The sequence below is a fragment of the Mercenaria mercenaria genome, unplaced genomic scaffold, assembly GCF_021730395.1.
Source record: "Mercenaria mercenaria strain notata unplaced genomic scaffold, MADL_Memer_1 contig_3041, whole genome shotgun sequence".
NCBI classification, from domain to species: domain Eukaryota; kingdom Metazoa; phylum Mollusca; class Bivalvia; order Venerida; family Veneridae; genus Mercenaria; species Mercenaria mercenaria.
Window position 1 is genome coordinate 22,940 of NW_026461145.1, and position 15,225 is coordinate 38,164.

General features: G+C 33.9%; 1 protein-coding gene across 1 annotated transcript; it reads left to right on the top strand.

Moving 5' to 3' along the window:
* Nucleotides 1-14,315: 14,315 nt before the first annotated feature.
* Nucleotides 14,316-14,948, top strand: LOC128552696 (fucolectin-6-like; the record flags this gene model as incomplete). Its single annotated transcript, XM_053533741.1, has 2 exons — nucleotides 14,316-14,391; nucleotides 14,712-14,948. Coding segments are annotated over exons 1-2 (313 nt in total), but the record flags the coding sequence as incomplete, so codon positions are not given.
* Nucleotides 14,949-15,225: the final 277 nt, after the last annotated feature.

The window sequence follows — 15,225 nt, forward strand, 5'->3', positions numbered from 1 at the left end:
AATTCAGCAAACATACAATATTTTCAATTTAGATTCGAGTATTACAGTTTATCATCTTTCTCCGTAACATATTAATCAATGATTTATATAATATACAATATTCCGAACCTTTCAAACCTGTTAAATTACAGTAGAACCACCGACCTTCCGTGGGCCAGCTGGATGGCTTCCTCACATGAAAATGTCAACGCCCCGAGTGAGGCTCACTTTCTTCGACGCGTAATCCGGTGCTTGGGACGTGAGGGGTGTTTTCGTTTCCACTCGTGAAAAGTCAGAGTAAAACAATGTCTGCTGTTATATATTTGTTTGCGTTCTATGCATTCAAAGGATCTTTTAAAATATTTTCTTAATAACGTCATGCATATCCTCAAATAAAAATAAAAGCAGGATAATACTGAAATCAAATACATCAAGATAGTTATTTACATATGCAATATTGTTAAAGGTCATGACACTTACTGAAATACAATCAGTTATCAACAAAAGCATCGAGTAGTCAAGAATACTGCTAGGCACAAAAGCTCTTAGTTTTACAGAGTAGCTGTAGATAAGGCCAATGAAAAGTCTGACAACTTAGACAAATTACTACTGCAAACGAAACAATACTCTTCTACTGGGTTACCTTTTACAGAAAATAATATGTTATCACTTTATTTTAATGAAACTATTAGAAAACATGTTAATGAAAGTATGTATTGTAACGAAGTTCATTTCGTCCGAATACTATGATACTTTTACTTCCTCTGGAAACCACTTCTATACCCGCACATTTGGAAACTTTTGGTCTCTTACATTAATACCTTTATAATAATTTATATTTCAATTCTTAAATGTACCTGTCATCCTTTTATTATTCCATAATCACTAAAAACTTTCAAATTATCTTAATATCCGCCATTTTCTGGGTTCTGCTTACTTCCGTTACGGAATCTTCCGAAACTGTTCCGAAGTTAATCGAGATAAGATGGATACATTGTGACGTCATCTGAGTACCTATTTGACGTCATCTGGAGATGTCACGTTCTGATTTCAAGGGTCATGTGACCTTTTCTTATAAATAGCCCAGATTTTCTAAGATCTGGGTCAATTGTATTGTCCGTTTAGAGAGCAACCTCTATTTACAATGTCTCATAGAAATTCTCCATCTGGAGAGGTAGTATCCAGATATTTTATATAAATACTAGTTCACTATAAATAATGCATATTAAGGTCCTTAAGCTCTCAAATATTATATATATAAACTTATAAAATATGTCAAAGAAGTAGGCAGTCCCCATAACAGGAGTGGTTTCCGGATATTACTATTTATGTATACATAGACCCTTGTATGTATGTATGAATGACTACCATGAATGATGTATGTTATAAATGATGCTTTTGATGAGAATAAATGTGATGTCTGACTGTACTACTGCCTTGCCTCCTACTTTGCCCTATCCTGACTACAATGCCTCCTACAACTACCAACATATTACATGATAATGAGAGATCATGTACAACTAAGAAGAGCTATGCTACTCAACATAAGTGTACAACTTGTTCCCGGGGACTGGCAGGCTCTCCCCGCCGGCGTAACAGTATTGACTATGATTAAAGTTAACGGAATTTATCCCTAAACACTTTATTGAATTCACTGAGCACTTAATAAGTGTTACAGCTTCACTACAGGTATTTTTGAAGTTTGATATTTTACCCTAGCTGCCAATCTAAGCATAAGTACAGTTATGATAAACATGTTTTAATTGCTTAAGGAATGATAAAATGTTACAGATGTCAGAGATTTGCATTGGTGACCAGGTATATAGAAATGAAGGTGTGTAAGATTACTATTACCCCCACCCACCCCATTTTGTTTGCCTTGTTTGCGTAACCAATATAAATTGAACACACTTCATGCAGTTTTAAAGTTTAACGTGTGGTTAGAATGGTTTAAATATCCAAGCATTTGTTTCACGAGCCGAGGTTGAGCATAGAATATATTCTTTTGCGTTTCCATAATAGCAGGGTCGGTGAAAGTAGGTAAACTTCCGTTACGTTCAACCTTCAAATTGAATATATAAAGCTTATACTTATTATGTTTATGTTTATACATACTGCATACTCGTAATATTATCTGTATGATGACATGTCAGGTAGTTCGTGCATCTTAAATACATAAAAGGTTATATTATGTACAAACTAAAGAATCAGTTTCCTGTGAATTTTGGATGAAAATCTGCCAAAATATTAATCCTTCGCGCACACTTTTATTAACATTAATTAATTTACCTTAATATGAAACAAACAGTAATTACGAAAGTCATTGAGAGATCAATAATTTGGCAGTGTGACTCACGTGCAACAATCTTAACGAAATATGTTTACAGAATATGAAAAAAATATGAAAATGGAGCATGGGTGTAATTAAAAAGTGTCAACAACTGGTTGTAGTGTACCTGTTGACCGTAGTAGTTTATAAGACATCTTTTCACTTCTAACTTCTCAGGTGTCAATATTTCTTCCAGTCAGAAAACATTACGCATTTTAGGTTTAAAGAAATTAATAGTGACACATCATGAAAACGAGTGGTTGTTGCATAATGATTTATTCAAATAGTCCCCGGTTCTTTTCCTCTGATTGCGTTAATTCCGTTGATTCCGTCTAAACCCTAGTTAATTTTATGACCTGGTTTGTATTTGTTATCTTTTATGCACCAAATGGGGAGACAAGAGTAGCAAGTTGATTTTTTAGTTCCCCTACTTCTATATTTTATATTGTGGCACATAAAACTTTAAAATTAGATGCTTTTTTTAATCGACAAATCAATAAGTAGTAACAAGAAGAACAAAGTGAACATTTTGCATTATGTAAATATTATCGTAAAACCTTGTTTACATCAACTTTACTACTGCTGAATAATTTGTATGTGATATAGTTCCCCTTAAGCCATTACTTAAGTCACAGATCGAGTTTGCTATTATTTCGTTTTAGTTGTAGTATACGCTTCTAAAGGAAGATCTTCCGAAAAGTTTATTTTGCCTGTCCTGATCGAAGAAGGAGATACATCATTTTTCTGTTTTGTTATATATTGTTATATATTAACTTCATGCGCCTGTACTTAATTTGAACATACCTGGATGAATTTCATCCTAAGTTTGATTGTTTTAAGCCTCCACAGCGTTAAAATATTTAAGTTTTATTTGAATTCAATGAAGGATCAAAAACTCAGGAGAAAGAGGTAATTCAAAAATTATTTGACCTTCTATGATTTCTCGATTTAAAACACGAAGTAGAATTAGAAATGTTAAGTATATTTTATTTCACTATATCTAATAAATATTCTTTTTATTCGCCGACATCACCGTTAATTATTTACGGTACAAAGATTATATGTCTGTTATCTACTGCTTGAAATACTACCTGGTGACATCATGATCATGTAACTACTAAATATCGTTAATGGCGTTATTTGAGCCGCACTATGAGAAATCCAACATATTGCTAATTGTTATAGGCTTTGAAAGCGAACAGTATGGATCTTGACCTGACTGCGCGGATGCGCAATCTGGTCTGGATCCATGCTGGTTGCAAACGCACTATGTTGGTTTTCTCATGGCGCGGCTCATCTATTTCTCTATCGATATACATAAGTACACTATAAATTGAAATTTCGTGTGGTCTAACATCTTAAGACTGGCAATAACTTATTGTGAAATCGGGAAGTGCAGGCACCAAAAAAGTAGTATTTCTAAGGATGATATTAAGATAACACGCACTATATATATCCAACTAGTTCGATGGCATTTATCAAAGTATATTTGCTCACTGTCACGCACTTATCTACATTATCAGGTAAGCACTTAAAAAAGTGTCCCTGTGTTGAGACACTTATCTTAAAATATTATCAAATTAAATGTTTAAGAAACAGAGACAGAAAACTAAAGAAAGCCAGTTTATCCCGCCCGGGAATCAAGCACTTTGTTCAGCTTATATTAGACTAAATCTGACATCGGGAAAATTCCGATGACTAGTGATTTTGAAGTTTAGCAGACGACGCATAGATATTTTATATGCGGTGTAATATATATTCTTTTGTCTACAGTTACAACTATTATGCTATATTGTTTGAATTATATTTTGGTTAAATTGTCTAATTAGGAAACCATGCAAAGTGATTTAAATACATTTGGAGTTATTCGACTTCCACACGATTTATATAAACTAGTATGATGTTGTCCTATTAAGGTATTCTTTGCGTATGTATGTGTATTCTGTCTGTTATTTTTTATTGAATTTATTTTTGGTTATGCATGTACACGTGCTAAGTTTGCGTGTATACGTACATATTTACACGTAAATCTATTTCCATGTAAAACACTTTATGAATAGATATCTGTCTTGAATGCAGCTATTCCTTCCAATTTTTTATCATTGTTTTCATACAAGAATAACACTACAAAACCACGGGTTAAAGACACTTGCTGAAGTTTCTTGTATGAGAGATTGGGCAAAAAATTCCTTATAACAGAATTCGTTCAAACTTTTTATATGAAGACAGTTTCATGATTGTTAGAAACAGAAAAATGCAAAAATAAATCATAGGTCACAGTGCTTGTTTAGGTGTTATCTGCCTTTAAAACTGGATTTTGTTTCAAATTTTCATATTCAAGAGCAGATAACTCCTGCACAAGCACGGTGACCTTCCATTGTTTTTTTCATAATTCTGTTTCTAACATGACAGTGCGCTGGTATACAAAGTTTGAAAAAATTCTATTATTGGGAAATTTTTTATCCAAAACTGCCGCATGAGTCCTTAATTTTTCACTAGTGTCGGCCATGTTACATGCATGTCATTGACGTCGCCATGGAACGTGCTTATATGTTCCATCTAAATGTCTGTTTGGTAACTTCAGTCGGTACAACGTTCTGTACAAGTATCAGCACATTTTGTACTGTGGTGATATCGGAATCTACCACCAGCGTCTATTAGATGGCAATTGTCTTGACACAAAACGATGACTGATCAGGTCAAATCAGATAAACAACCAGTATGTTATTGATTTCGCTAATAAAAAACTGTGCATGAAAAGTCTATATTGCATCCTGCACCGAAATAATTGCGTACTGGTTTGTTTACATCTACCAATAATTTCTCTATCTCTTCTACGCGATAAAATATAGATAACACCCATGCACAAAGTTGACAGTTTGATAACAGACTTACAATTTGAATAAAAAAGTTTGAAGCATACTTCCTGTATGGATATTATGGAATGAGTTAGGTATGTTCTGTGTTTATTTTTGAAATTGCATAAAACAATTAAATTTTCACGTGGAATATATATATATATATATATAAGAATGAAGTATACACTTTTTAACATATACCTACTAGTTACCTTCTCTCTTTTTCACTAATGACTGCAAAACTCTGTAATCAATGCCCAGCGGATACTAAAAAGTTATCAACGTTTGGGCGACTTGATTTATTATAAAGTCAAATAAGACGTCAGAAATTACGTAATCATTGCAGGATGGTATAACACTAGAAATAGATATATGTTTATTAAAGCAGTACCTTGATCTGCAGTGATGCATTCGGCTCTTTGATTTTGCTAGAGCGGATAACATCTGGCACAAGCGCTCCATGAGATCCTGACTCGAGCCGACTACATCATTGCAAGGTACTGTTATGATAACCCTATTATACAGCCACTTATCAATAATATCGTACGCTTTCTTTCATTAAAATTTATATTCCTGTCTTAAATACATGACCTTCAGCCGATTTTGATATGGAATATGGACGGAAGTAACTTTTTCCATGTTTTATTTCCTTGCCAAATGCGTAGAAGTTTTGATAATTTTATGCTACTACCAGATACCTTTTTATTGTGAATGAAAAGGAATATGTCGTGGTGTTTGTTCTTTTTATTCTTTTACGAGTAAATTGTTATTGGCACTGTACTTTTCAGTAACTTTGGGTAAGGGATAAGCATACACACGATTGGTTACTTTGACATTTGATGTTCATTAAAATGTACACTTTATCTGAAATCATGGCAAGAGGAGTGCATGTAGTTATATGCTTAAAACTTGATTTTTCTTAATTATTTATAAACGGTTCATTTTTTCCGTCTCTTAACAGTAAAGAAAAAAATCGACATGTAATCTGTTCACTCTTCTTTCAAACAAACCTTTTAATAATTGATCTATTCAGCATCTACCTAGCAGGTTCTTTAATGTTGGCAAGTAAAGAATAACCCCAATTTGTCATGTTTCTTTTCGTATACTACTACTTCGTAAGCCGTGGTCTAATTTCATATTAAAATGTGGTCAATGTGGCTGTTTTTTACATTATTTCATGAATCCTGGTATTTCGTGACAGTATTTTATGGAGCGGCAATAGATTATTGGCAGTAAACTGAGTACATGCTATGTATCACTTTAACTAGGCTATTCATTTTTGATATGCAAGCGCAAGTTCTAGAGATGTCGAAGAATATCCGCATATCAGTTTGTTAATAACCAAACTGAAAACTGGTGTGATAAAATGTAGAATTTATCTAATTCTGATTTGCACCATGCCACATAAGAACTCTACAATATTCAGTAATGATGAAATATCAGTATATTGCTTGACTAAAGGATAATGAAATGTGCAAAGCAGACCTATATCATTTCAGATATGGTATAACTGATGATAATTTTGTACAATTGTGTGTGGAATCTGTCTGAGGTAGGGCAATATATCTTTTTCAAATCCCTGATTATGAATGGCAGTGTGTACATTAATTGTATGTCTGTTACTACACCGAATGCCAAACCTGTTCTCAAGGACAAATGGCCTATCGTTTAGTGGGTATCTAAGCATTCGATACAAATGATCTTATTATGCATCTTATCATTTTTGTGTTCCCCCACATGAGTGGTGTGGGCATATAGATTTGCTCTTGTCCGTGCGTGCGTGCGTGCGTGCGTTCGTGCGTCCGTCCGTGCGTCCGTCCGAAGTTCGTGACGCACCAAGCTAAAAATGTATTTCATATAAATTGATGAATACTTGCATGAGTTTTTATCATGATATGAATTTGCAAACCTCCTATTTTTCGCCTGGCTCCACCCTCTATTTCCAAAGTAATGGCCCATGAAACAGTCAAAAATGTACATTTTCACCTTGTGACACGCCCAGGTCAAAGAGTATTTGATATAGATCCACGAAACTTTGTCTGAGTCTTGATCATGATATGAACTTGCGCACCTTCTTTTTTCATCTGGGTTCGTTCCCTATTTTCAGAGTAACGGCCCCTGAAATAGTCAAAAATGCACATTTTCACCTTGTGACACAGGACATATTTAATACAGATTTATTAAACCTTGTATGTGTCTTTATTATGATATGAACTTGCGCACCTCCTATTTTTCATCTCGGTCCGCCCCCAATTTCTGGAGTTATGGCTCCTGAAATAGTCAAAAATGCACATTTTCACCTTGTGACGCGCCTAACTCAGAAAATATTACATATACACTGGTTAAACCTTGCATGAGTCTTTATCATGATATGAACTTGCGCACCTACTATTTTTTGTCAGCCTTCGCACCTATTTTCAGAGTTATGTCCCCTGAAATAGTCAAAAATGCACATTTTCATCTCGTGACGAACCTAGCTTAAAAAGTATATTATATAAATGAATGAAAACTTACATGAGTCTTTATCATGATATGAACTTGCACAACTCTTTATTTTTTTTTTTTGCTAGCTCCTTTCCCTATTTTTAAAGTTATGGCCCCTGAAATAGTAAGAAAATGCACATTTTCACCTAATTATGTGCCTAGCTCAAAAAGTATTTAATGTAAATTCATGAAACCTTGCTTGAGTCTTTATCATAATGTGACCTTGCACACTTGGCATTCTTCTTGAGAATCTTAGCGTTTATTACAGAGTTATGGCCCTTGAAATAGCCAAAATAGTGGAGTTTTTGTTTGTGATGCTCATAGCTCAAAAAGTACAATGTATATGGTATAGAATAATGAATTCTTTTCATGTCTTATTAGGCTATACCCCATTAAGATTGCAAACATTTGAATTATTTCCCCTTATTTGTGACAAATGTACCAGTGGAGGGCACACCCTGTGTCATTCAGACACATTCTAGTTGATTTTAATGTCATGTCTGTTCATTATATAAATTAAAACGTTTCTATTTTCTACCAAAATCATAATGTTTTGGTGAAATGTTTAGCCGCCGGGTAAACGGTTTCGTTCATGCTTCCGATAACACCTAAAATCTAGGCATCTTGCAAACAATTTTCTTAAAGATTTAATATCTTTCAAATAAAATACTATTCAATACAAATTTATTGACTAGTCCTTGATTCAGAGCTTTTCAATGTTGTTGTTGTTCCGGAACGATAAATAATAGCAAAGTTACAGAGCTTCTTATACACGAAGTAATGAGAATTTTATAAAACGGACGTACATATAAGCAATGTTATCAGGCAGAGTTATAAAGGTACTACACATTAAATATAAGATTCTGTTCACTGGTGGTAGGTGCAGATGGGAATTTCCGTACATGTATTTTATGCTGCGTTTGTTGTCTTGTTTGTTGTTGGGTATTTCTTAACTATTCCTCCCAAAACCAAACCCGATCGTCCCCGTGCATTAGTTATTGTGCCCGCCATATTTTTGGCCCATGGGGTGGGTGGGGGAACCCATCACGCTGTGTTTTACTGTTTGTTTGCTCTGTGTGTGTATGTTTGTGTGCGTGTGCGTGTTTGTGTGTATGTGTGTGTGTACGTATTGTCTGTGCTGCTGTTGGTTACAGTGAAGGGAAACGTGGCTTTTCATGTTGAATATTCACCCTTCCTTTTTCCACTTTTGCCAAACACCCGACCCTTTTACGTACTCTTTACACCCACCGCACTCTTCCAGTTTTTGTATTTTGCGTATCATCAAAATAAACTCCTTGTTGTTTTTTTTTTAAGAAACTCGTCTACGATACTTTCCCATTACAACTTCTTATTGTTGTGGGCCTACTTTGCAATGAATGGCTCTCTGTTGTGTTTTGGGTGCTCTGTGCTTCCGGGAAATCAACCTTTAATTTTTAAATTTCATTACCTGGCTCGTTCAATGTACACATTGTGCACCAAAATTAGGGTATATTTTACCTAAAGGACTTCGCTTGAACAGAGACTGAGAGCGTTTCCAATTTGTGTTGATATTTTTCAAGTGTGAGAAAAAGTGATCTTTCGTGTAGTTATAATAATTAACAACAGTGGTTGAAAAACTTATCACCGATACAACATGGTGCTTTATATCGACAATGGCACATGTGTGTCTATTGCAATTAACGACCGTTAGGAAAATAGCCGTTTTCAATTTCCAAACATACTTTTTACATTCAGTGCATGTTTCACAGCTTCTATAAACTTTATCGATGCTAATGTAATGTACAAGACTATTTTCAAAACCTCAATCTTAGATTCAAGAGTTCGAACAAATAAAATTTGCGAAGTTGCAAATTACCTTTAGTTTTCGCCTCTGATATCCAGTTTTACGATAATTGACATCATCTTGTACAAATGCAAGACCAAGCGGAACAAGCAAAAATACGATGCTGACAGAGATATTTTGAAACTATTTTCTTTCCTGTTGATTTTACACGTGCCGGCTATCAAATGACCAGTGGGTACATGATAATGGTTATTGGATGCTGAACATGGCGAGTGGTTGCAAATGCAAATCTCAGATTGGTCAGCTAGGAAAAGCACCAAGCTTTGATGCGCCAAAATTAATATTATTTGTAAATAAAATAATTACCCATATTTAATGATATCTAGAATCATATTTAGTGATACAGTTAGATCTAATATATTTTAAGGTATCACAAAATACATTTAATGATATCGTAAAACTAGTTAAGGATATCACAAAAGTTTTGAATAAATAGTAAAACGTCACCAATATAAAACCTTCATATCGATTAAGGTTTAAGAAGTCGTAACGCAGTTTAGGTGATTTTTGAGCTGATAAAACCGTGCGTCATTTTGTGGCATATAACCTCCTGACGTGCAACGCATAGTTTCAAACACTTTTGTCAAAACCATCGGTATAGCAGGAAGTACTCTAGCATAATTTTAAACATTCAAACCAAATAAGCTCTCAGGTTGATTGAATGATAAAAAGTTTAAGCAATGATAACAACCATGGTATTTATTGTCCGTATACAAAATGCAAATATCTAACTACCTTGTGAATTAAAGGTGTAAGATTCATGGTAATAAGTGAAAGGCTTTGACTCGATCTGCTGTGTACAGGTGACGGCGTGATTCTGAATCTTTTAAAAGTAACTAACAAGTCGCCCAGACAGCAACAAATTTAAAAGTGTAAGAGGTTTTGTTTCGATGACTTCTTCTAAACAGTATAGACAAAACTACGTCTAACATTACATTTTGAATGATGTTATTTCGGATTGTCGGCAGAGAAATGGTTCAGAGTCACGGTAAAATAAACCTGGAATAATGGATATACTAGAGAGTAATATCTAATTTATTCCCACATTGTAAAATTACTATTACACTAAACAATATAGATGCCTTGACAATGTATATATATATTCTAATGATAATGTAAGCAAAACTATTATTTTAATGACCCAAAACCCCAAAACAATTGTTTTAAGAAAGTTTCAAAATAGTATATTAAATCCCAGATGAAATGGCCGGATAAAAATTGTTGTGAAATGTATCAATTCTGTATTGGTATTTATTTAAGAGATAGTAGTTTAATGATAAAGCTCAGTAAGGCGACAATATTAGACAAGTTTTGAAGTTTAGAACATTTACTTCCTGCTTGACAAATATAATGTTGGCTTATGTTTAATCACTCTATTCATTCTATTCACATCCTCACCCAAGTAATCAATTTTCTTAATCGTATATTCTGGGGTCAGTTTGTCAGTTTTCTGTCTAGGAATCATTCATTTTCTCTTGACTCTGGACTCATAATGAAGTCAAGTACTTTATCAATACATTAGAAACCGTATTGTTATGTAATAATCGAATTAATAAACAAATGTCTGTCATCACAGCATTTGAACAGGCGAAAAGAAAATCAGCTTCGTTAACCCATATTTCTATCACTTTTGTCCAGTCTCCATACATTAAACACAGTTGTTGCTTCATATTCTAAAACAACATCACGCGATTGCTTCTAGTGTTTCGGAATGGAATTATTACATTAATATTCATATATTTAGACCTAAAACTGATTGCAAATAGTTGTGCCCTTGGCAGGCGTTTCAATGTTTATGTATGTTTTCTGTAAATGTCACAAAGTAACTATAATGTTCAGTCAGACCGTTGCACGAACACATGTCCCCCTGAATACCTTTCTAGCTCGCCGTCTATACATGTATATATATACTAATGGTCAGTCCTACATAGTGACAAATTTTCCCACACTTTTCAAAATGTTCTCGAATATTTGTTTTATATGCATTGATCTATATAAAGTTACATAGACCTTCCCCGAAGTTTTTTTTTCTGACACAATATAGAACGAACAAATTTTCTAACACAATATGGTCTGTAAGTATTGACTTGACATTTATAAATATTACGTATATTTCCATATATCAATTTTCATTGTCCGAAGCTAAATAATACGATATTTCATTAGGGACATCGCCTCGTAAAATTACACCAAAAAGCACGATACTACGATGATGAATCGAAACAACGATGGTGAAAACTCGAAACTACGAAACAATGAAACTCGATATCATTTCGTGATTTCGTGATCGTTGTTTCGACTTTTCACCATCGTGGTTTCGTTGTTACGACTTTTCAACATCGTGCTTTCGACTTTTTACCATCGTACCTTCGATTTTTCACCGTTGTTGTTTCGACTTTTCGATATCGTAGTTAATTTTTCATCATCGTTGTTCACAAACGTTTTTTTGACATTTCAACATTGTGGTTTCGACTTTCCATCATCGTAGATTCGACTTTTCAACATCGAGGTACATGTATTGTTGTTTCGTTGATTTGACTTTTCGCCACCGTGGTTTTGAGCATTGTGTTACATATATAAGCACCAGTTGCATTCAAGAAACATATTAAAAATAAAACAAGACAAAGAAATATCCAACAGACGTGTATTTTCTATCCACTGCAGCACACTCTGGTTTATATTTAGACCAGAAGAGTTTATTGACAGGTATAAAGTTATATAGAGAACAGCCGGTATACCGGCGAATGTTTCTTAAAATGTAAATGCAGCCTTGCATTCTTTGTTCAAATGTATAATTTGGGAGAACTGAATACATATTTCCTCGAACAGATTGTAGTATAAGATTTAAATGACCATTCATTCTAATAATGTGAAAGTACAGGCATTCGGCACATTTGATTTGTCAATAATGATGCTATTTATAATAAATCCAGCTGTCTATTAATGTTTTTATCACATACTGTAAAATCAGGTATACGCTTATTATAATCTTAGTGGCACTTTTATGCGCCTATTTTTGATATGCGCTTACACTTAAGCCAAAACTATGCGCTTAAATTTGATATACGCATTATAAACAAGCCATGTGCGCCCATTTTTGATATATTTTGGAAAACTGACAGAAAACGAAAGTAAAACACGGGCATGGACATGAGCAATGAACTACTTCCTTTTATTCTATATCTATTTTATCTATCCAATCGTGAACGTTCATTTGCAACACGTGACCGTACAATATATTACCTTATTGGACGCACGTGCGTACAAAAATCCACCTGTATTTCTTCCGTATTTGGCCGATTCAAAAAGTCCCATGTTAAACATATGATAAAGCCCGAAACGCGTGAAAATGTTCCGAATGTAAATCGGGTGAAGTAGACCTTCTTTGTACAGAGTTTGGTTTTGCGTCTTAAAATCAGGAAGGCAAAAATACAATGTTCAGTGAATAAATTAAACTAAAATAAATAGATATAGAATTAAAAATAATATTTAATATTGAACTGTAAAATACGAGATATATTTGTACTCGTACTAAGCTGGTAAAACCATATTGAACTCGACTAGCGGCTCGTCCTATATGATTTTCTCAGTTGGGTACACTCCGTATTGTACAGAACAATGTTAAATAACCGAATATTATTGCATGCAATACTTATACATAATGAAAGCATTATGATCATATTGCAAATAATGTTCAATCTCTCGGACATTTCAATCACTTCAAACTGTAAAAACTGTAATGACAACGCAAACAACTTTTCTTTCTATTTACTGAGAACATTTTCTATTAAAAACAAATTAAAAAAAATAAACAAAACATGATTATTAAAGGTTGGGCGTGCTGCTGTCAGCCACCTCCATCTGTAAAATTACGTTTTCCAGATAACGCAACAATATTTTCAGCCGAGGCAAAAGCTATTGATTTTGCCCTAAAGTTTATATCAAAATATAGCGAAGAAAATTTTATTATCTTTTATGACGAATTATCACAATCTAATTTGAAATTACCATATACTGATTTTAGGCCAGGTATCAACAAATACATTTTATCTAAATGGCAATTGTCATGGAACAATGTTTCGTTCAATAAACTTCAGATTAAGATTGAGATTAAACCTACGCTAGGGGAATGTCAAACAGGGGAACAGATCTGTTCGCAGGAAGAAAGTTGTTGAATAGGTCATACTCGTTTGACTTATTCTTATATTTTGAATAAAGAAGATCAACCTGAATCTGTATCATGTCAAACACCGCTAACTATTAAACATATTTTAATCGACTATGTGGACTTTGCTAACAGCGCAGTACATACTATAACGTTCAATCATTGAGAGAGTTATTTGTAAAGTTTCAGTCGGAAATATTTTTTATCTTTTTAAAGCAGATAGGGACTTACAAAAAATCTGAACATTTCATACTTTTATTCACATCTTTTGCAATATTATTATGCTTGCAACTGATATTCTAACACTATATATGTATATACATTTTTGCATAGATGCTTTACTATTAACGTTTTCAATATAACTTCTTCTTGGCGATATATGACCTATTTGTGTCGAGTCTCCGTAAAACCCAACTCACTCACCCACCCACTCATTTGTGTCCGTGTGTACTTATGTCCAGCCGTTGCGTCCGTGTATACATTTGCTTATGCCCCTATTTCCATTTCTTGTGTTGCATGAGTGGTTGCGTTCTTTAAGCGTGGCTTTTCCCGTTGAACTTTTTTCCTTGTGGTTTTAATTTTTCATTTGTATTGATTTTCAATCTATCTCAAAATATTGTTATTTTCAGATATCACCATCATTGCTAGTTATAATATATGAGGATTGAGATGTTAACATATATTGCTTCACTATTGCTTCTGCAATTTCACAAGATATCTGCATATGACACAGGTAAGTAGAGGACGACAATAAAATGCGATGTTAAAGAAAAAAAAAATCTATACGTATAGTATTTAAGAACAAATAGCTATTGTTTAATTACTACTTTATCATAACGTTTTTGTTTGAAACTGTTGTGTAAAAGCCGTGTAGGACAGATATAAAGTAAAATCATACCACGAAAGTGATCGGTACGAGTAAGCTGCAAAGAAGCCCGTATGATATAATTTATATAGTTCATGAGGTTTGTTCTTCAAACCATTTCTTGCTAATTCTCGAACATAACGGAGACCTTGTTTCATTATGAATAACTATAATACGGATTTTGACAGGCAATATAGCTCTCAATAAACCAGCGACACAGGTTTCAACCTACAGCGAAGGTACACATCAATGGTCAGCGAGTCATGCCGTTGATGGTGACAAATCCTGTGGAGACCCGCCAACTTGGCAACACTATAGTGCAACAAAGTCTGACAGTTTTACAGGAACCTGGTGGCGTGTGGACCTTCAAGAGGAATATAATATCAGCAGAGTTGTCGTACATGGAAAACCTACGGATACAAATCGTAAGTACATGTATATAGCGTTTGCTTCTAGGAATAACATTTTCTTCATTCTGTTTTACATTTGACTTTGAAATATCATGCTACCTTTTATGTTGTAGCTCTATAAACCTTGTTTTATTGCGAACACAGTTAACATAATTTTTAAACATCATATCATCTTTGTACACTTCCGTTTGAGTCAAATAGCGAAACTATGACCATTTGACTTAAAATCCAAGCGTTTAGATCTGATCTGAAAACATAGCAATGTTTTCAAAAGAATCTTGCAAAGTTTACC